General features: G+C 43.5%; 1 protein-coding gene across 1 annotated transcript; it reads right to left on the bottom strand.

Moving 5' to 3' along the window:
* Positions 1-11,114: 11,114 nt before the first annotated feature.
* LOC136660678 (C-signal-like) lies at positions 11,115-22,846 on the bottom strand. The gene is made up of 6 exons (XM_066637986.1): positions 22,697-22,846; positions 22,172-22,223; positions 16,634-16,821; positions 13,092-13,250; positions 11,880-11,984; positions 11,115-11,228 (listed from the first exon to the last, which is right to left on the bottom strand). The coding sequence occupies exons 1-6, from the start codon at positions 22,844-22,846 to the stop codon at positions 11,115-11,117; spliced, it is 768 nt and encodes a 255-aa protein (XP_066494083.1).
* Between the last annotated feature and the right edge of the window lie 757 nt (positions 22,847-23,603).

The following is a 23,603-nucleotide window of genomic DNA, read 5'->3' as shown; positions in this document are numbered from 1 at the left end:
CCTTAAGCTTCCTACATTCACTGTCAAACCAATCCTCTTTGTCAAATGCAGTGCATGATTTAACCAACTTGGGCTTGGTACTCAAGACCTTAAAAACATAACCAATTGAACCTTCAAAGGATTTGATTTGAACAAAGGGATCCGGATCCTGTAGAATGGCCAATAAAAAAATCTCTGCTTGCTGGTTCCGTACTTAGACAATGGAAATTTGGGGAAAGGGCACTGTTAGCCACAATTTTATACCTACACTCTGGATTTGTATCTACCTCAGCTTGTGATGGAACACTCCCAGAATGGAGGTCAAGGACCAAGATTAAAGGTAAATGGTCACTAAGGGTTAGGTCCCCAATGGCAAAATCTTTCACGATGTTTCATTTTAGTGGAAACTAAAATGTAATCCACAACGCTGGCGCCACAAGAGGATACAAAAGTAAATTCATCAGCACTGGGGAACTCTTTTAGACCGTTAAGCCAGATCATGTTAGAGCTGATGGAAAACTTAGCGAGGGCCATACCATTAGCATTACAGTATGCATCTTTGGACCGCCTGCTTAGTGCACAAAAGGGGGGGAGGGAGCTGTCATCATCCACATCCCAGGCTCTGCGGAAGATTTCTGCTGAATTCCCCACCCTGGCATTTAAATCACCCAGCAAAACAGTTTCAGCATGGGGGTGGGACCTCTTAAGGTCATTCATACATGACGATAGATCATTCCAGAGCTGGGTCCTTTGTAAAATATTAAGCAAAGGAGGAATATAAGTGTTGACGCAGATTAAGTCAATGTCTGCAAAAGACACCCTCAGTGCTTGTATCTTACAACAACCTGGAATGATGTCTAAAGGGCATGACTTGAACTGCTTCAGTACAAGGCTGGCTAAACCCACCAAAGGACGACCATTAGAGGTGGGTTTAGTTGCAGGTACTACAAAAGCCTTGTAGCCAGGGATATACAGATGGTCCAAAACCCATGTCTCCTGTAACAGAATAATGTCAAAGCCGCTGTCATTTTTCTTGTTCTTCCACCCTGCAATATTCCAGGAAAGAATTCTTAGATGGGAAGAGGTAGTAGGGGCTGGAGAAGCATTAATTAGTCAGTCTTTGCTTCCTGATGGACACTCAGCAGCGGGAGGATTGTGAGACACGCAGCTACTCAGGGCTAAATTGGCCACAGGAGATGGTGTAAAATCCCTGGAATGAGGGCGGCAGTTACCTCCGTGGTTGCTTCTGGAACAGAAAGATGAGCTAATGCTTGCACTGGAAAGATCTCATAGCTCAAAGTTTTCGCGTTTTGATTGAGAAGTTCTGCTTTAACTCTGTCCAGGGATCTGATAATATTTAGTTGTTCTGGTCTTGTGAGTTCCTTAAAGGCACTGATGGCACCCTCCACAATGTCATCTGCCTCCAGCTGTAATTCCATTATCAGATCTTTAGCCACCAATGCAGGAGGATCTGCCCTAAAACTTGTTCTGCTGGCAAGGGGCCTTTGGGGGCTGTGAGCACCTTTGCAATGAGTGAATGGTCATCAGTAGGTAAGTGCATTGGGAGGTCAGTAGTTATTGAGTTAATTGATCCTGAATTTTGGCCATCCACTTCTGTGTCCACAAGGGACCTGGAGGGTAGGTGGAAGCCAGGAGTCTCTGGCAAAGCTTTACAGGACTCAAGAGCTGATTCCAACTCCTCATTGCACGGAACAGCAGACGCTGCCCCTGATGGCACCCCATCCAGGGCTTTAGATAAGGAGTTCACATTAGGCTGCGATGATCTTGGGGGAGATGACAAGACCTGGGCTGAGTCTCTAGGCAATTGTTGGATAGCCACAACATGATGCAAGGCCTCCTCCGAGTTAGTCGAATGGCACAGCAAACCCGCCCCATTGAGACAGTCCACCTCACTGGCCGATTCATTCATCACCACAGGCTTAAAGGCTTCAGAAGGAGAGCTATCCATAGGCTCAACTGCTCCAGTTAGGGGGGGTATGCAGACAGAGGGTGACTGAGCTCCCACCATCTCAGATATCAATGAAGAATGTGCCTGGTCTGGTGCTTGAGGTTTGGTGCTAGTGCCAAAAGGCTGAGTTTGCCATTCACTATTAGAAACTGCACTAGTTGAACAGCCAGTTGTTAAATTAACTGGCTGGGAGAAAGCCAAAGCTTGTGGCTTATGCAGTGAAGATTTTAACTGAAGCAAAGCATTTCCTAAAGAATCAGTGGCAGCCTTTAACTCATTAACATTAGGCAGCACCAAAGGACTTGAATCAGGAGAAAAGCAATCGGCAACTCCCACGTTCTGGGGCTGGTTATCTCTCCTCCGGTGACTGGGCACAGAGCCAGCCTGCGCAGGCTTCAAGGCTGGTGGAAAGAGAGGAGGGGGAGGCTGCATTCTATGCCTTGGGAGCAGAGGTTTAATAATCATGTCAGCAAAGACTCTCCAGAAGAAGATGCCAAAGGAGCGAAGAAACCAGCTCTTCCCATGCATCTGGCCTGGGATCCGAGAGGTGCCAAACTTCAAAAGAAGTCGGGTCCAACCTGGAGTCTGGGGAATCCAAGGGAGTTTTATGATTTCCTGCAGATCAACACAGTCAGCCTGGGATGGATCAAGGTACAATAATCTGCATAGAGAGTCCCTCGCCCTCAATTTGTTGGCCCAGCGCCCCCTATGGATGGGGGAGTCCTGGAATTCCAGCAGTATTTGATTTTTCAACAAGCAATAGGCAGCCTTACCACAATCCAGATTCTCACGCAGCCCCAGCAGTTCAGCTTCCCCTGGTTTGTTAGAAATCAAACCCAAAGCCTAGAGGGAAGATTGGTGGTTGAATGATCTTGTGATGTGAGTCCAGCTGGGCAAGAATAGTGTTAAGCTGTTTACATACAAAAAGAACGGTGTTTCCAATAATAATGTTGTAATCACCCAACAAGGACAAGAAACAGTTGCTGAGACCATTCTCCTGAGATAATGACTGCTTGTCCTGTGGAGAGGGAGCCGAAGGGGTGGGTGAAGGAGGACAGGCTGAAGCCGTGCCCATATGACTGGAGGGAGACTGGTAGTTTCTCTCCGCTTCTGATTCGGAAACACGAAGAACTTCATATCTGTTGGGAGAAGCAAGATTCATGAGCTCACCTACTGTGTCTGACCATGCTGGGAGGTCCTCCAGACGTAGCTGCTTGATGGGAGAGTTGCCCTGTCCAGGGGAGTGTTTATGCCTTCTCCTCTTCCCCATCGGAGCAGCTTTTCAGAATCCACTGTAATCCAAAGACAAGATTGCAGACTGGAAACAACTGGTAGTGTTGCTTTGCTCTAGCAGGACTCAGGAAGCATCCAGAGGAGGAAAAAGAGTCAATGGATCCAATTGAAGAGAAATATTAGGGCATATAACAGGAGCACAATAGCAGGGATTTTACCAGGTGGCCATCTTGGAACCAATCTCCCCTCTGCACAGTTCATAAGTTTTCTCCACCGTTTTTCTATAGAGGGTATGTTTATAGTCTTCCAATATTGAGCATAAAGTATTATGCTGGCAGCGCTTATCATGTACAAAAATAAAACTTCACTTTTTCTTTCCACGTATTCATCTGTCATACCTAATAAAAATACTTCTGGCTTCAACTGTACATTTGTTTTTAAGATCAACTGTATCTGTGCATGAACTTGTAACCAATATTTTTTTACTTGCACATCCACCACATGTGGTAAAAGGTTCCCTCTTGTTTCTTACATTTCCCACAACTACTGGACATACTTTCATACATTTTGGCTAGTTTACTTGGTGTCACGTACCATCGATAAATCATCTTATATATGTTTTCCTTAATGTTAATATTCAGAGTAAATTTTATCTGTTTTATCCATAGTTTCTCACACCTGTCCATTGAGAGTTCATGGCCCACATTTTTTGCCCATGGATCATGCATTCTTTGACCTGCTCATCTTCTGTTTCAAATTTCAAAAGCAATTTATATATTTTAGATATTACCTGCTCATCTGATCTTAGTTGTTTCTCCAATATTGACTCTCCCTCTTCAAAGCCATATAATTTTTTATCAGTTTTAAATCTTTCTAATAATTGTAGATACATAAACCATTGGCAGTCAAAACCCTCTGCAATCAATTCTTCTCTAGACTTCAACACACAGTGACCTTGGTTAAAATTCAATATATTCTTATACAATAACCATTTGTCTCTTTGTGCTGTTCCCAAACCAAAATGTGCTTCTTTTGGTGAGGCTGAGAGTGGGATTTTATTATAAAACCTCTTTTTATAACGATTCCATATCTTCCGCAGTGCATGTCTAACATAATGATTCTTAAATTCCATATTCAATTTCAACTTATCATACCAAAGATATCCATGCCAACCAAATCTTAAATCATATCCTTCTAACTTCAACAATTTTTTTATTTCGCAGCAATAGCCATTCTTTAAGCCACAGAAAACAACATGATGCATAATAAGTCTTCAGGTCTGGCAGTCCTAAACCTCCTCTTTCTTTTGCATCTTGCAAAACCTTAAATTTCACTCTCGGTTTTTTCCCTTGCCATATAAAACCTGTCACATCTTTCTGCCATTCTTTAAAAGGTTTATCAGAGAGTAATACTGGTATATTCTGGAAAAGAAAAAACATTTTCAGTAATACATTCATTTTGATTATGGATATCCTTCCCAAAAAAGATAATTTCAACCTTTCCCATCTTGCAAAATCTTTTTTGATTTCACACCAAATTTTTAACATAATTATTTTGAAATAACATACAATGCATATTTGTCAAAATAATACCTAAATACTTATTCTTTTTTTCCATGTTGAACCCGGTTTTATTCATCAACTTTGATTGGTCTTGTATGTTCATATTTTTGGATAAAATTTTAGTTTTCTGTTTATTTATCTTAAATCCTGCTAATAATTCAAATTTCTTCAACTTAACCATCAACAACTCGATGTCTTTTAAAGGTCTTTCTAAGAACAAAACCATATTGATAGAGGGTAATATAGAGGGTCCATTTATGCTATACCATTAGTGAAGCTTAATAGGGAAGATGCTCTCATGCTTAAAGAAAAAAAACCATTTCTCTGTCTCTGTTTGAAAATTGCAAGCTGGCAGCTAGAATTGGCAGGAATGCTTGGCAACAGAACAAGAGAGATAACTTAGAGGAACAATAGGCTTTCTGTTGGCAAACCAAAGGCAGATAACAAGCACAGAGAAATAGTTTTTAGAAAACAGCAGTTTGCAGTTAAAAACATTATTCTTTCATGCTTTTAAACCAAAGAACAGTGTTATTGTTTTAGCTAAAAAACCTTATGTGCATACAAGTAGGTATTCACACAAAATCTCATAGAAATACTAAGGAGATCACTATGTCTGCTCCCCCACTTATTCTTCTATATTTTAAAACCTGTTTTGTCCCTAAAAGGTGTAACCAACATATAAGAGTTATTCTAAGTGAGTTTTAATTGCCTGATTTCATTAACAAACTTTAATAAAGCCATTTCAGGTTAAAATCATAAGTCAGTTTCACAGAGAAACAGCTTAGAAAGCAATTCTGTTAAAGGTCACAGCTTAGGAATTTGGGCAAAGAAAGTTGCATCTCAAAGATGGATACAGGCTCTTATTTGGCACCAGAAAGCGAGAAAACTGAAAGGTTAATTACATGGACTTGCAACATTATGGTGGGAAGTCTTCGTAATACAGGGAAAACGGAATGTTATGAGGATGAGAACAGGATGAGAACACACATAGGTTTGCAACAGTGTCATACAGAAAGGTTTTGGTATGTTCATTTGGCAAGCTGTAATAGGATTTTTAAGATACTAGGTTGGAAACAGTTGACTAAGGTTTTGACAGGTTGAAATAGGATTTCTTAGCTACGCAGGAGATAACAGAAACATCCATGAGAAAGTCCCAGTTTGAGCAAAAACGCTGACAGAGAAAGCTGTAAATTTGGTTGAAAATGAATGAGAGAATCCTTAAAAGAAATCCTTCCTTATAATGAGAGTTTTGGCTTGTTTTGTATTTAAGTATATGAAATTACACCACTATACTTCTTTAAAGGTACCAAACAGGTTACAAATAGAATAAGGCATTAACAGAGGTTGGCAGAAAGCCCCACAGTAGTTGCTGGGAACGGAAGCAAAGAATGTAAGACAAGATAACACAGGTGGCTCCTTGCAACATCTACAAGGTCATTCCATTAGTGTGCCAAGTGATAAGTTCTAAATACTTGCCAAAAGGCCAGTAAAAATTAAGGTTACAGTGCACTCTACTGGTTCTTGAAAACTTTGAATTGTATATGTTTAAATGTATGGTTTTGCCTTATTTGTAACTTGTAACTTGAAACTCACCAATCAAATGTCCCCATTTATGATGTCAAACCCCAGTCAATGAGAAGTGTACAACTCTTCAAACAAAGGACCCAAAATGCTATAAAGGGTCTGATTGAAATTGACATTGGTACTCAAAGATTTGGACAGGAGTCCCTTGAGACGCCAGTTGCTGGCTCGAAATAAATGCTTGCAGACTATCACCACTCTTGCTGACCGAGTCTTGCTTTTGAACCTTGCAACACCTTGCAACAATATCATCTACAAATGCTCTTAATTTGAAGCATTCATTTTTAATCTTTGCACCTTGTAGTCTTTCCTCTTGTCTGATATCATTCGTTCGTTCAACCTTTATTTGGCATAAACCTGTCTGATATCTCTACACAACACTTCTAAGGCAAGTATAAATAAAAGTGGTGACAGTGGACATCCTTGTCGTGTTCCCTTTTGGATCTCAAACACTGTTGATAGTTCTCCATTTACCACTACCTGCACAGTTTGTGATGTGTAGATTGATTTTATCCATTGAATAAAATTCCCTCCAAAATTCATCTTCTCTAAGACGGTAATCAAGAAAGTCCAGCTTGTTAGAGAGGAATTTACCTTTTTCTGGTTCTTTTTTCGAGCAGCCAAATTGAATGACAGAAACTTGTACTATTCTTTAGTCCATCTTTATTTCTCCAGCAGATTTATCATACAGGACAGAAACAAGACCATCTCAGGACATAGGACCAGCCCCCAAGCAACCTCCCCCTGCTCACAGGTTTTATTGCATTGTGAAAACAAGTACATCCCTTATCCAATGAGACCCTCTTACGCAAGCTTTGGCTCTCATCCTGGGACCTTCCGCAATTCTCAAATCAGGAGGTCACTTTGCCCTGAATGTCCTGACATGTTTCCTGTATCTCTTTCTATCCTGACATGTTTCCCGTATCTGTTCTCCCAGATATTGTCAGAGCAAAAAGTTCCGGGACCCCAGCCGACTGAACCCTTGGTCATAAACATGTTTTCCACTTTATCTGCTGCATAAGCAGGCTTGAAGCTGGAGCTGCAACCCTCTGGCTGCAGCCATGACACCGGGCCTCAGCTGTCCTATCTGCAGAGTAATATTCATTCCTGGCTCCTTACAACATAGGATAACTCACTAAATATATAATTCAATAAAAAGAGATTATAAAACAGGTAAAACCACTAAAATTGCCCACAAGCTCAAATTGTCAAACGCCTTCTCAAAGTCTAAAAAAATCAATGCTAATTGTTTCTCTATTGTTTTATCATAGTACTCCAACAAATCCAATACTATTCTGATATTATCACTCGTGTCTTTTTGGTAAAAAACCACATTGATCTTCATGTATAAGATTTTGTAATATCTTCTTCATTCTAGTTGCTAAAATTGCTGTAAATATTTTACAATCATTATTCAACAAGGAAATAGGTCTGTAATTTTTTATGTCCATCAAATCTGGTCCTTCTTTAGGAATCAAAGTTATATTTGCTGCTTTCCATGAATCTGGCATTTTCTCAGTCTGCAAAATATCATTCATTGTGTTAAGCAATGGTAGACTTACTTCTTCTTCTAAACATTTAGGCCATCTGGACCTGGAGCTTTATCTGTATTAATCTTCTTTATTGCCTCTACAACTTCACATGAGGTTATTCTATTATTTAGAATTTTTCTTTGCTCTTCAGACCTTTTTGGTAAATTTTGTTTATCCAAGTAGCTCTTTACTTCTACTTAATCTATTTTCTGACTTTTGTATAAATTAGCATAATAATTTGCAATTATTTTATTTATATCCTCCTGATCAGTATAAATTTATCCTGCCTCCTGCAATTTTAAAATTACTCTCTTTTCTTGCTCCTTCCTCAATTTGTAAGTCAACCATTTTCCTGGTTTGTTAGCATGCTCAAAATATCTTAGTTTAACAAACTTTAATTTCCATTTGATTCACCGTCATCAAAGATAGTTGATGCTGTAAATCTTTTATTTGCTGTACTATTTTTTTATCTCCAGGGACCTCTGTTAGCTCATATTCTTTCTTTTTAATTTCCTCTTCAATTTTCTGAAACTTACTTTGTCTCTCTTTTTTCCATTCTATGCTTTTATGAATAAAGTATCCTCTCATAAAGGCTTTACTAGCGTCCCAAACTGTCCTCATTTCTGTTCCCTTATTTGAATTCAGATTAAAAAATTCCCTTAATTTCTGCTTGGCATCCTTTTTATGACCTCTTCTTGTAACAACAATTCATTCAGTCTCCATCTATATGTTGTAGATGGGACAATGGGACAAGTCTGGAAGCGGACACAAATGTGTCTGACAACTCTCCAGGGACGAATACCAATGCCCATTTGATGTGGTGCCAGCGCAATGTTGGCATCCTTCAGTCTCGGAAGACTATGGTATTGCGCTCTGAATGGTGGTTCTGGAACAGAGTGTCCTCTCCAGTATGTGAAACCTGGGTAAAGTAGATATGGAGGATAGACTGTTTCCCATGTAGCAAATCCCCCCTCTCCATGTTGCTGAAATGGTCCAATGGAAAGGCAGAGGCCAATACGGTTGGTTCCAGCGGCATCGCAGGAGTTGCCAAAACGTGACTGTGTTCAGCCATGAACTGCCTCAGGGACTCCGGCTCCAGATTTTGCCTTGAGGTTGACTCCTGAAGCCTTTTCCATAACTGGATGTAGCCATGAGGCAGTGGAGTGAAACTGCAAATGGCTCATTAAATCAGTTATGGTTCCTTTGGTCGCTCCCACCATTCCTTGGATAACTGTGGTAATTCTAGAGCTAATACATGCCAACTATCCCCTGGGGGCTGGGAATAAGAATAGGCCCTCAGTCTGGCTGTACTTGTCGTAAGAGGCGACTAAACAGCACCGGGTAGATGGGACCCGTTAGCCTGGGAAGGCAGCTCATCTGAGAGAAGGAAAACTCTGATCCCAAACCTCCACGGCCAGCGCAATATTAGCAGGCAATGAGGAGAGGCGCAGATAACAAGAGGTGGGTGGCAATTCCTGCCCTCGTGGATTCGTGTATAAAGAGAACTGACTGTGCTTGTTTGTCGTATGCTGTGGTGTGTGTTACTGTATGTTTAGGGCACTGATTGTCAACCCTTTTCGTCTCATGGCACAGTGACAAGGTGCTAATGTGGTCAAGGCACACCATCGGTTTTTGACAATTGACAGGGCCCACCCTGCTGCTGGTGGGGGCCTCACACCCCCAGTGGCCCTGCTAAAAGATGACCCCTCCAACCTCCCACGGCACAACTGTGGACCATTCGCGGCACACCAGTGTTTCAACTATCGGTTTTTGGACCACTGACAAGGCCGCCATGCTGGGTGGGGGCTCACATCCCCCAACGGCCCTATTAACAGACGCCCCTCCCCCAAGCTCCTGAGGCACACCTGTGGACCCTTCGTAGCACACCAGTGTGCGCCACAGCACAGTGGTTAAAATGTCTGGTTTAGGGTACTGTGGGTTTGTGTTTGTTAATGTCAACTCTCTTAATTAATTAATGAACTGCAAGCACAGCGCCCATTCCGCCTCCTCCAACCACCGCCGCACAGGTTGTCCGCCTCAGTCAGGCAGGGCCACCCCTCAGTGGCTCTGCGCATGCGCAGGGTTGGAGCAGGAGAGAGGTGGCAGGGCGAGGAAGCTTGCAGCCCCGCCCCCTGATAGGCCACGCCCCAATATCTGCCTACCCTGCAGCATCGGCTGCTGGATACAGCAATGTGGATTCAGGCTATCCCTCTTGTGCATGCGCGCTCTTCCCCGCCGCCTCCTCGCCTCACAGGCCCCCTGGAGGCCGAGGGTGGCAGTGCCGGTCCCTCATGACCGATCTGTCAATCAAAGGACGGAGGAGCCAATGAGCATGGAGAGGGGGCGGGGAAAGTGATTCGTTCGCACGGGTGCCTCTTTAAGCTGTGCCTGTGATGTCAGCGGGGAGGCCGCGCGCTGAGCCCCTGCCCGCCCCCTCCGCTCGCTCATTCGCTCGTCCGTCGTTTGATTGAAAGGCCGCCTTCCCTCTCAGGGGGGAGAAACATAGTAGCCTGTTGGAAGTACAGGAGTGTCACATTTGTCCAATGCAGTCACGTGCCTTGGCAGCCTCAAGTCTAATAGACTGAAAATAAAGTATTGAAATGAGTGGGGACCCACCTGAGAATGGCTTGCGACCCACCTGGTGGGTCGCGACCCACAGATAAGAAACTGCATCAGAGCATTTTCTTCACCTGCCCCTTAGTCCTACTTTAAAATTAAATTGAAAAATTCAATAAATTAATTATACAATTTAATTTTCAATTAATTAGTTAGTTAGTTAGTTAATTAATTGCATTTCCTTTCATGATCTAGCTCACTTGCAGTGGCTGCAATAGTTTCAAATCATATGTATAAAAACGCAACCCTCTCTCCCCAAGTTGCTGCAAAGGCTGAATACAGCCTCCACAGGCCAGTGCATGTCCTTGCAGCAGCCCAGCCAACTCCTGAGGAGGTGCAAATGTGCTCTACGTTTAGGGCCATGTTTGCGACCCTCCTGGGAAAGCACTAGGTTAGGATTGTGCCCTTAGATATTCACATACATCCCTAAGGAAGTTTCCTAATGTCCCTCCTGCTGAGTCTGATGCTTCTTCTTGGCTAAAATCTTTTTGAAATACGTTTTCTATTTGGTTATATATTTGGCTGGTTCTCTGGATCCTAGTGAAGAAAAAAAGCCGCACATAGTTTTCTTGCAATACAGTTCATTTATTGGGAGGTCTGTCGCAAGCGCAGGCTGCCTCTCCGCCTTCTCAGACAAAGCTCTCACCAGGGAACTCGGTGTCCTTCCCAGTCCACAAAGGTACCATTATCCATTTCAGTCAGCGTGGAGAGCACACGGACGATGCCTTGGGTGCTCTCTTCCACGGTCAGCTCTGCCTGCCATGAAAAGGTGTCTGATTAGCTAGGAAAGAACCACTGCCAGGCTAAGTACCTGGCCCCAAAACCACGTGCTGTTTGATATCTTGGTGGCACCACCTGGATCTCCACATTGGGGGTGACATGATGGTGAGTGTTTCTACTGATGAGTACTGGCTTTCCAGAGCTTCAGGCGGGAGCTACCCAAGCTTACATGGGAGAAATTCAAGATACAGCATTACCAAAAGTACTACTAAGTGGCAGGGCCCCTGAGAAGAGTTTTATCAAGAGTATAAAGTTAATTAATTTGTATAATTTCTACAAATTATGGTATATCAAACTATGTAGGCTTACACAAAATGTGAGTGCTCGTCTTCACACAATATATGCAAACGTTTTCTGCGATCCCAGGAATTTTCTGGCTCCCCTCCTTTGGCTCCTGGACACCCTTTTTGACCCTGGGCCCAGGTACAACGGGCCATGCTAAAAGTCTTGCACTTCCACTTGTTGCTGCTTCTCGTATCTCCAAGCTCCAATCCTGTAGTCTAAACTAGCAAGGCCAGGGACTGAACCTGGGGTCAGAAGGCTCCAGGTGCTCTTAAATGCACTGCTGGTTAATTAGTTAGCTAATTTTTTGCTTTTTTTAATGATGTAAAAGTGAAAGCAGGTTACCTCTGTAGTATAAGTTCTCACCCAGCCAGGATGGATGCAAACACTCAGAATCCCACAGTCTGGATACACCAGCGATTGGCATTTGGTGAGCATGTTTAAAGCAGCCTACAAGAGAAAGCAGACAAGCGCACACAATGAGCAGAGATGGGGCACTGAACAAGGGACTGGCAGTGGAGCTTCTGCTGAATCAATTGTTCTAGAAAAAACACCAAGTTTCATTCTGTTGCTGGGCTAGGAAGCAAGGGGAAGCAGGGGAGGCTGCAACCAGCTGCAGACCTACAGCACAAACCTAGGCATGTCTACTCAGAAGTAAGTCCCATTGTGTTCAATGGAGTTTACTCCCAGGAAAGTGTGTACAATTGTAGCCTAAAATGGTTTCTCTGACCCAAGATTTAGTAATCTGGAAAGAAGCAGGAAAAGCAAAAACCAACAATTAAGTGGCTTAAGTCTGGGGTCCTTACATCTCAAGTAATTACAATTCGGTTTGGGGTATTACTATATGTTTACCCATCCAGCTGATAGGAACTGGGATTGAGGATATAGCAACTTTGCAGACTGCTTGACAAATGCACCAATGGTCACGCTCCAGACAGAGGTAGCTCTCTTTTCCTGCAGCCTGAAGGTAGCTCTCTTTTCCTGCAGACTCCCTAACAAGTAACCCTTTCAAAAGCAGGATTTGACAGAACTGGAAATATTGCATTGTTCCAGAATGCAGATCTAACACTATTTTCTTTTCTTCCTAGACAAATACATTTATTTGCCCATTGGTCTTGTGACCGTCATAGGAAACGTGCTTTGCATGACTGCCAAGGGCATTCCTTGGGCGGGATTTGGGACACCTGTAGGTCATAATGAGTGACAATCACACTGCAATGATGGCACCATTTTGCAAACTTATTTCTATAATAAATTAAAGCTATTCCTATGATGATCAGCTTTGGGATAACCCAAACAAGAAAACTGTTATATTTATGCTACTGTACGGAACACTAGCAAAGAGCACCAAGGTTACCCTCTTCCTCCTACTTGGGATTTCAGAAAATGCAACAGAAGTACAACCAAAAGGGAAGGGATATATCCCACAAGTGAACAATGCCTTACAGTATTTCACACATAGACATCATGTTCAAAAGCCCTCTGGAAAGCAGACCAGGGCAGGTGAGGCTCCCAGACTCTTCTAAGGAATTTCATGGGGGTTTCCACAGTGAGTACCTTACTGCAACGATAGCCAATATTCGGTTGCCTGTCCCAGATGAGCATGACTTCGATGGAGCCTGCAGCGCTGGATATATTGATAATGGCTGCCTTGCTGCAGCTCAGTCCTTCCTGGAGACTTCTCTGAGCTGCCATCTTCAGCAGGGGCAGAAATGCCTAGAGAGGAAGACAGACAGTGCCAATGGCTATTCTGAGACCTGGGAAATGTGGCAGTGCAATGGCAATATATTGCAAGGGTATCTTGATGTAGGCACGCAGGGCAGACATATAAGGGCACCAGCTCAGATCAGGAGGCCAGTTTGTGCTTTTACAGTGTTTGAAACAAAAATCCTTTGGCGGGGGGGAGAAATTATAATTGCTGCTTCAATGTAACATTGGTCTTCATGACCTGCCCATCCCTTTGAACACAGGTACAGTACTGTGTTCTTGCTATGTCACCTCTATGGGATAGATGTCCAACATAAGCAAGAGTTACTCTATTGCACTCCTTGCAGCTGCTCTGGGTGGTGTAATTTTCCTTGGAGCTTCTTTGGGTGGTGTACATGGTTTCTTCCCATTTTATCCTCATAGCAACCTTGTGATGTGGGCTAGGCTAACCCTGATTGGCCCACAGTCACCCAGTAAGTTTCACATCCACATGGGAATTTGAATCTTAGCCCCAATCCTATCTAACTTTCCAGCACTTATGCAGCTGTGCCAGTGGGGTGTGCACTGCATCCTGTAGTGGGGAGGGCAGTCATGGGAGCCTCCTCAAGGTAAAGGAACAAATGATCCCTTACCTCAAGGCTGCATTGCAGCTGCATCTGCACTGGAAGTTGGATAGGATTGGATAGAGCCTTAATCTTCCAGGTTCTAGTCCAGCAATCTAACCACTATATCACACTGCTCTATCCAATCTCCCCTCTGATGAGATTCCCCCTCCGGGCAGGCCCAGATTAAGCTAGTGCAGGACCTGCAGCATATGTGAGAAAGGGGCCTAAATTTTAAAAATACACAAATATTAAAACATACATTATTTACTTGAATAGTAAACTAATTTAATTTTTTCATTTGCTCTACATTTGCTAAAATGCTTACTGGACTTCTGAGTAGACATGAATACGATTTCAGTGGCTCCCCCCCCACCGCCACCATAAGGGCAAAACTCAGAAAAACAAACCAAAGAGGATGCATCTCATCACCATGTGAAGAATTTGGACATTTTGTGGGTGTAGAAGCCTCCTCCGCACAATGACAGAAATGGTTGGCAATCTTCAGTCTATGTAGACTATGGTATAAGTCTACAGCACCCAGTATTCCCAGGCAGTCTGCCATCCAAGTACTAACCAGGCCTGACCCTGCTTAGCTTCCAAGATCAGACAAGATCAGGCATGTGCAGGGTAACAGTTGCTGCACAATGACAGAAGTCCAGTTAAGAAACCACTGACTCAGTGGAGCTCAAAGAGACTGAGCTATCAGAGCGGCTGCACATAAAGTTCTAAGCAAGAAAAAAGGTCACAGTAAAAACTGGACACCGACAGGTAAGCAAACAGTGGCCAGTTAGCCTTCAGCTGCGCACCTCTATCTTCCTACCTGCTTGTCGTATGGGCCTTTGATGCAGCTGGGAAGCTGGTGCGGAGCCCTTGAAACTGTTGGCCCATATTAAATGCCTATTTTGTTACCACGTCTATCTGGTCCTGCCTCTGGGACAGGAGCTCAGTTCGGGATGGGGAAGGCCGGTCTTGTCCTAGGGTTGCCAACAGTCAAACAACTCCTGGAGGCTTTATTTATTATTTATTTACAGCATTTTTAACCCCACCTTTCTCCCCAAGGGGACTCAAAGCGGCATGATGTAATATTGGAGATTCCTAAAATCCCTGTTAAAATCTCCCAGGATTGCTGATTACTTGAGGCTCCAGGCTGATCCTGGAGGGTGGGCAATTCTATCTAGCCCTGTCCAGGTGACTGGCAGTTTCTTGACCAAGGCTTTCAGGTTGTTTAATCCATCAGAGAAGATGTCTTCAAAAGCTTGTACATGCCCTCTAGTGGCTACATACAGCCCAGATCACCATAAAATGAGAAAGGAAACTGGAAAGTCTACTGTCAGCCTCTCTGTCATGGGGAGTAGAAAGAGAAGAGGGAAGGAGAGTTGGGGACTTGAGTGTCTGATGCCTATTCTCTCTGCCATACCTCTTTTTCTGCTCCATTCCCATATTCCTTTTCAAATCCAGGGTGCAAAAGGAAGAAGAGGAATTCTGGAGGCTGGTAGACAGATTGAGGCTGCAATCCTATCCACACTTACCTGGGAGTAAGCCCCACTGACTATAATGGGACTTACTTCTGAGTAGACATGCATAGGTTTGGGCTCTGAGGAAGTTACTCTTCATGCAGGGCTTGGATCAAGACCTCCTAAGGTGACATGCTAAATGCTACTCCCCCTTACCCAATGATGTGCCAGCCTCTGCTCTTCCAACTCCCCAATGTTCTAGCTCAGTGTTTCTCAAACTGTGCATCAGGACCCACTAGGTGGGTCGTGAGCCAATTTCAGGTGGGTCCCCATTCATTTCAATATTTTATTTTTAATATGTTAGACTTGATGCTACCATAGTCTGTGACTGGATTTGGGGAAATGTTACAGATCTTTAACAGGCTACTATATGTATTTACAATGATAGTCAGTGGGACTTACTCCTGGGTAAGTGTGGGTAAACTCACCAAACCTCCAGGAGTGGGAAGCAGGACTGGGCATTCCAGCCATGTCCGCAACATGGCTGAGGACCCATCCTATCCAATTTTCCAGTGCCAGTGCAGCCATGCCAATGGGGCATGCACTACAGTCACAGAGGCCACCTTAAGTTATGGGAACATTTGTTCCCTTACCTTGAGGCTGCATTGCAACTGCACAAGTGCTGGAAAATTGGATAGGATTGGGCCCTGAGGCTGCAATCCTAAACACAGTTCTCTGAGAGTAAGCCCTGTTGAGTACAATGGGATTTACTTCTGAGTAAAGGTGTAGAGGATTGCACTGTGAATGTGAAAAGGGGCCTCTATGAGCATTGTTCATGCACAGACATCCACATGCCTGAGATCCCAGTTCCTATGCAAGGTAAGCTTCCTTTCAAGCTTTTGACTGGATGCACCGAAGGGGAATGGAGCAGTGGACACAGGCCCCCATCCCCCTCCATACATTCAGTATATGTGTGTTGGAGAAGGGCTGGAGAACTCTCTCCCAAGCATAGTTGATCTCTTGGATTGTGCAGAGTACTTGACAGGTTATGTCTAAAGTTTGCCAGAAAACCACCATCTGAAGTTTGGCCTTTGATCTACCTCCTTACCAGATCACCTTAGAGATGGATGTGTAATTTTTCCAAAGCAAAAGTAGCTTCACCAAATGATCAGCTCTTCATGAATCCAGCCAGGTCACACAGTTAATGTGGTCAAGCAACTTGGTCCACACTATGATATACTCAGGTGCTCGTTCACACAAAGATCAACAGCTCTTACCTGGAGAGTGGCTGTTGAATGAAGAGCTTCCCCAAGGCTGAGAGGCAGTGGCTTACCTGGCTCACCTGTAGTGGCCCGATAGTATTGGTGTTGTATTCAGCCATCATGCTCTTGGCGGTTTCTGTCGCCAAGGTGGTATGGATCCTGATGCCAGCATTGTTGATCAGGAGATTCAGCCCACATTCCCCAACATGTTTTTGTACTTGCTGCACAGCTGCATTGATACTCTCGAGATCAGTGACATCTGGAGGTATGACATTATGTTTAAACCATGAGCTTGAAAACAAAACAGATCTTCCGGTGGGAGACTCCAAGCCGAAGGACATTGGAGTTGGAGCTCTGACACCCAAATCTTTAGTTTCCTTCCTGCATAATCATCAATCCTCCACCAAGGGGCGAATTTCGGCTAGTTAATGCTTCGGCCCAGATGATTCCACCAATGGACTTCGACTACTCTACAACTGTGGACATTGGAAAGAACACTCTTCCTCCTGATGAGCTGTCTCCACCCGAGCTTCTAGCAGTGCATGATTCATCTCTCCCTGCTCCTTTGAATGACTCTCAAAAGATTGTATCCCCCGATGATATTCCCTCTTCCCCCTGTTGACCTTTACCCTTACCCTCCCCTGCTCCTGTTCCTTCTGTCCCTCCCAAAATTCTTTTGTGGAACATTGCGGGTTGGGGGAAGAAGCGTTTTGACCAGGAGGTTGTCTCCTTTTTGTCCTCCTATGATTTAATTCTTTTGCAAGAGACTTGGTCCCAATCTCCCCCTTCTCTTCTCGGTTTTAAGTCATTCCCGCTCCCAGCCTTCAAACTAAATCTGAAAGGCCGCCCTCGAGTGGGACTATGTTGTTTTTCCAAAAACTCTTCCCAATTCATCTTAACTCCCCTCGCTTCTACCTCTCCCTATTTTCAATCTTTCCTATTCCGCTGCCAAAACGTACAAATTTGGATGGTCAATGTATATTTTCCACCGTCCGATGCTTCAACATTACATATTTGGGATGCGGTGAAGGCTTTTTGTTCCAATTATCTTTCTTTGCAGTCTTCCATTTTTCTCCTCATTTTAGGAGATTTTAACACTAGACGTGGCCCTAATAATACTGCTTTAGCTCGGTTCATGCAACTAGAAGTGGACGATTCTATTCACCCCTGGTTCCTTCGTCCTTGCTGTTCCTCAGACCAGATGGTTAATGATTACGCGCCTTATTTGATTAATTTATGTACTGTCCTGAAACTTATTGTCCTGAATGGATATTTGGAAACGCCCCTCCCTTTATCCATTTTGCCCCGAGAGGGTCTAGCATTATTGATTTTGTTCTTGCTTCCCCACCCTTACTCCCTTAGCTTTCTGATTTTCAGATTGTCCCTTTCCATGAAAGTGACCATCTTCCTCTTCAATTACTTTTAGCCATTCCCTCTGTTAATGACAATACCAACAATTCTACCAATCCTCTTCCCCCTCACTTCAAATGGTCTCATCGCTTAGAGGAGGCTCTAACCTCCTGGTTTACATCTGAAGCGGTTGTTGCTCTTCATATATCTCTGATTGCAACCAATTCTTCCACAGAGGCTGTTTCTACTTACTCTACTATTACGTCTTCTTTATCCACATTCCTGATTTCGTATAGTACCGCTTCAAAACCCTTGAACCGCTCTCCCTGGTTCGACAGGGAATGTCAGTTACTCAAATATTCAATTAGACAGACTTTTCTTTCTATTCGTCATAATCCTACTCCTTCAGCTCTACAATCATACTTTCAATCAAGATCGCATTTTAAAGATCTGCTAGAGGCAAAAAAAACACAACTATGCCCAGAATAAATGGAGGCAGCTTTTAACTGCAATTTCCTCCAACAACCATAAGGCCTTTTGGTCCTTAGTCTCTCCTTCCTTTCACCCCTTAAGTTCAAATCCCTCTTCTGTTTCTCCCGCTTCCTGGGTGGTGTATTTTTCTAATATTTTTTCTGCTCCATCCCAAGATAAAACATTTTCCTCGCCTGTCCCTAACCTTCCAGAATGGCCCTCAGTGGATCCAAGTGAAGTTCTATCTCTAATCTCCTCTTTAAAATCAGGTAAGTCTCCGGGTCCTGATGGTATTCTCAGCGAGATTCTTACCAGTCAACCCACATGGTGGGCTTTTCCCCTAGCCAATTTGTTTACTCTTGTAAATAGCTCAGGTTGCATTCCGGCATCCTGGCTATTATCCATTATTGTCCCCATTTTTAAGAAAGGTGATCCTGCCCTACTGGAGAATTATAAACCAATCAGCTTACTCTCTATCATCGGTAAGTTGTATGCGAAACTCCTGCTTTCGAGACTGACTACATGGGCACTTTCGGTGGACCTTCCTGGCAGAGAGCAAATCAGTTTTCGACCTGGTTCTTCTACGAATGACCATACCTTTTTGCTCTCCTTTTCAGCTGAAAAATATCTCGTCCATCATGGTAGAAAGCTCTATGTAGCGTTTCTCGACCTTAAGGGTGCATTTGACTCTGTCAATAGATCCCTTCTTTGGGACAAACCTACCCTTAGAGGTATCGATCCTCGTCTCCTTTTTTAATCCGTCGTCTTCATCTCTCTAATTCATGTAAAGTTTGATCTGGCCCTCCAGGTCCTTTATCAGATAATATCTCTATCGATAAGGGTGTCCAACAGGGATGCATTCTAGCCCCTTCACTTTTCAACCTCTTTCTATCTGATCTCCCCTCCTATTTTTCTAACGAAAGGGTCTCTCCCCCTATCCTTAATGGTGTTCCAGTACCCCTTTTATTGTATGCGGATGATGCAGTTCTTCTTTCACTAACGAAATCTGGTCTTCATCAAGCCCTCATTATTTTTCAGGATTACTGCATATCCAACGATCTGACTATCAATGCTAACAAAAGTAAAATCCTGGTTTTCTCAAAATCTTGGTCCCCGTCGGCCTGGAGGGTAGGCCATTCCACCTACGAGCAAGTGCCCACCTTTAAATATCTTGGCCTGCTTTTCCATTATCGACTTACTTGGGCAGCCCATAGGAAGTTAGCTATCGCCACTTCGAATCATCACCTTAAGGCGATTACTCGCTTCCACTATAGCACTGGTAACCAATTCGTACCTGCCGCTCTCCAGGTCTTCAGAGCTAAGATTGTGGCCCAACTATTATATGGTGTCCCTGTATGGATTAAGGAAGTCAACAAAACCCTGGACCAAGTTGCGGCCGTATTTTTTAGGAGGATTCTCGGAGTTCCAAATTCCATCCGGTTAGCAACGCTGACTCTCGAGTTGGGAGTCCATCTCCCTTCAACCACAGCATGGGCTATAACGTTTAAATTTTGGCTCCAGCTTCATTTGTCCCTCCCTCCCGATTCCCTTCTCAATGACCTGTTAAGAGACCCTTTTTTGTCTAGTTGGTTTTTAAACATTGATTCCAAATTGAATTCCTTAGATCTTTCACTGGAATCTTTAGTGGGCCTTGATGTTAACAGGGCCTATAAGCTAATCCAATCTAGGCTTTGGGAAGCTGAATTTACTTCTCTTTCCGTGGATCTTAACCCAGTTTGTTCCCCTCTTTTTTTTGGTCTCTGTCCTTTACCAGGTCAGCTTTCGAAATATTTTGATACCCTAATAAATCCTTCCCTTAGAAGGGCTTTTATGCTTACGCATTTTAACATTTTTCCTTCCTCGTACCATCTCGGCAGATTTTCTCACACGCCTTGGTACAGCAGATTGTGCTCCTTCTGTCACCTCAAGCTGGACACATTGCAGCACATCCTGATTCACTGCCCAGTGCATTGTCCACTTTGAAAGTTGTTTTTGGATCCCTTTTTACGACATCCTACTGTTCCATTTATCGATCTCTGTTTCGCTTTGCTAAGTGATAACCAGGCAGATATTAGCAGTTGCCAGGTTTTTATCCCTAATTATTAAAATATCTTCCATTTCCTAAATCAATTTCTATTTCCCCTCTCCATCATGTATATCTTTTCAGTGGCCGATTATTTTTTTGTGACTGCTGTAATTTTATATGCCAATAAAGGTATTGTATTGTATTGTATTGTAACAAAACAGATCCACATAAAACTGGTAAGTCAGCCAGCTTGGGGGAAGCTCAGTGTCAGAAGACCTAAAGCCTATCCAGTCTGTCCAGGCAAGGGAACTGCTTCTCGATGGAATTGTTTTCACCTCAACCCATCAACTCCACTAGCTAGGCCAGTGGTTACTGCACCCTAGCTGGAAATGGAGAATGACGGCTTCTTTTGGCATGGAGTCTATCAAAAGTACATGCATCAACTGTGAGGCACTGCCTGGAACAACAGGAAATCTAGATCTTTAAATGAGCAACACAATATCATCATGTGGCCACAGGCTAATTTCAAAGCAAGGTCAGCATTAGTGCTTTTTTTTTTTTTTTCCCAGAACAGATGTCTTAGCTCATGAATTTTGTAAAGTTTTCTGGAAAGTTTTGTTGTATAGGCAAAAGGCTATACACACCAGTGGTTCCCAAACTTTTTAACACTGGGATCTACGTTCTAGAAGGACACTCTATTGCAGGGGTGCCCAAACCCCGGCCCTGGGACCACATGCGGCCCTCGAGGCTTCTCAATGCGGCCCTCAGGGAGCCCCCAGTTTCCAATGAGCCTCTGGCCCTCTGGAGTTCTGCTGGAGCCCGCACTGGCCCGACGCAACTGCTCTCAGCATGAGGACGACGGTTTGACCTCTCACGTGAGCTGTGGGATGAGGTCTCCCTCCACTGCTTGCTGTTTCATGTCTGTGATGCAGCAGAGACAGCAAAGGAGAGGTCAACCTTGCTTTGTGCAAGGCCTTTTATAGGCATTGAGCTATTGCAAGACCTTCATTCATTCATATAAGTTCATCTTTAATATATTCATTTATGTAAACTTATGCAACTTTATTCAAATTTTAAATGTAAATTAATTCTTTTTTTCCCTCTGGCCCCCGACACAGTGTCAGAGAGATGATGTGGCCCTCCAGCCAAAAACTTTGGACACCCCTGCTCTATTGGGATCCACCTAGCTTTGCAAGACTTTAAAAAAGATGATCTAGAAAGAAAGAAATAATATTTATTTATTTACTTACAAGTGATATTTATTTGCAGAAAACTCTATCCATTTCTCGTAATGAGGCAGCCCTAATGAATAACCTAAAAGACTTGAAGGGCTTAGTGATGTGACACCTGCTCCCATTACCTGTCATTGACAGATCTGGACAAAAAACGCACCAGAAAAAATGCTCAGACATTTATCTCCCTATATTTACACAAGCTTGCAAACTGCAGGAGCTCAGCTGTTTGCAGGGCAGTTAGCAGCTATCTGATTTTTTGAATAGCCACAGGGCTCGAGGCAATTAGTTATCTAACCTTTCCATCACCTGTGTTTTCATTGGAGGCCCTGCAGGACCCACCAGAAATTGGGTGAGTTTCTCAAACCCATAGTTTGAGAAATGCTGCTGTACACTATAGTTAGATCTGGGCATTGCTTCCTCTCCCACACTTGGAGGCACTCTTGTGGTACAGAACTTGAACCAGTTCTTAAGTACAACTCTCAAGCATGGAGGAACATCAAGCAGCGCCCAGGGAACTGAATATTTACCTAAATGCAGTAGGACCAGGTTCTGGTGCTGAGATAACAACTCCTCTATCTCCTGTTAAAAAAGAAAAAAAGAAAAAATTGCCTTTGATTGAACTGTGATTAGGCACCAAGAGAAGGCTACATATAGAACAGGGTGACCAAATTTGCTTAACATGAGAGACACTTGCAATGAACTTCAGATGTTTGAGAGCCAGAATAAGTAAGAAGCATTTAAATTCTTAATTATATCTATTCATTATGAACGTTAAACTAATGTTTTGACCCAGTGAACTCTCAGTTAAATCCGGTAAAAAGTTATAAAGCTTGAAAATTTCTTACTTACCTTTTATATTAACTGTAATGCAAAAAGCTCAGCCAACGTATTTCATGAGCTGCCTATTATATGTCAAAGAGCTGCACGTGGCTGGTATAGAGATAGATCCTAAGATGTTCTCTGAGGTCCCAGGAGACACTTGGGAATTACAGACAAAGCCACTAGCTAGAACAACCCTGTCAGGTGTGTTAGGGGTTGCTTTCGATTCTCACCTTGTTCTTTGGTCCATCTTGGTATAGGGTTGTTGCAAAGACCCACTGAGGTGGACATGGTAGCCTCAGAAACTGCTTCACCAAACCCAGACCAATTCCCTGATTTGATCCCGTCACCAAGACGCTGCGAACACGGAAATCTGTTGCCATCTTCCTGAAGTTGCAGCTTCTGCTTCCTTTGTGCTTGGAGGTTTGTCAGAAATAAGCACCTCAGCTTTATACTCCTCTGAAAGCTATTATGGGATTGCAACAGTCCTGCTGCAAGATCCTCACATGACTATGAGGGTGATGTGACATAATGGTTACACACCCGCACTATAAATCAGGGCATCCTAGTTCAAACCTCACCACTTCCGACAATTTACTAAGTGATCTTGGTGCAGCTCAGCCTCAGCTGCAATATAGGGATAATAATGCTTTCCTTACAAGGTTATTGTTTGTGAAAAACTTTTCACATTCAAAAAGTGCTGTACAAGAATACTATGGTTTAGTGCTATACTTAAGCTTTGACTGTTGTGTTTTATACAAAGCTTGCAGAATAGGTTGTTAACCTCCATTGCAGGGGCATCATCAAGTGTAGACCAGGTTGAGCAAAAACCAGGAGCCTATGAGAAGCCCCTCCCCAGTACTGAGGACAACAGTGGTGCAGATTCTATCCCATATTCAAGTGAAAGCTCCTCCCCCAAGGTCTCTATTGTAGTGGTTATCTACGCAGGCACTAGCCTTAGCCTTTGTATGTTGGTAATAAAGCAAAGCACACATTGCACTTGCGCAGAGCAAATGTGTGCAGCCTTGGTGACATGCTGAGTCTGAAGCTCTGTAGCCTGTCAACAAGAGGATGTTATGAAGGAGAATAATACCTAGGAATGTGGATTGCGGTTAAGCTAGAACTAGCTAGTAGGCAGCC

Source organism: Tiliqua scincoides, chromosome 9 (assembly GCF_035046505.1).
Source record: "Tiliqua scincoides isolate rTilSci1 chromosome 9, rTilSci1.hap2, whole genome shotgun sequence".
Lineage (NCBI taxonomy): Eukaryota > Metazoa > Chordata > Lepidosauria > Squamata > Scincidae > Tiliqua > Tiliqua scincoides.
Note: the sequence above shows the minus strand (reverse complement) of the source record. Positions and strands in the feature narration are given on the sequence as shown.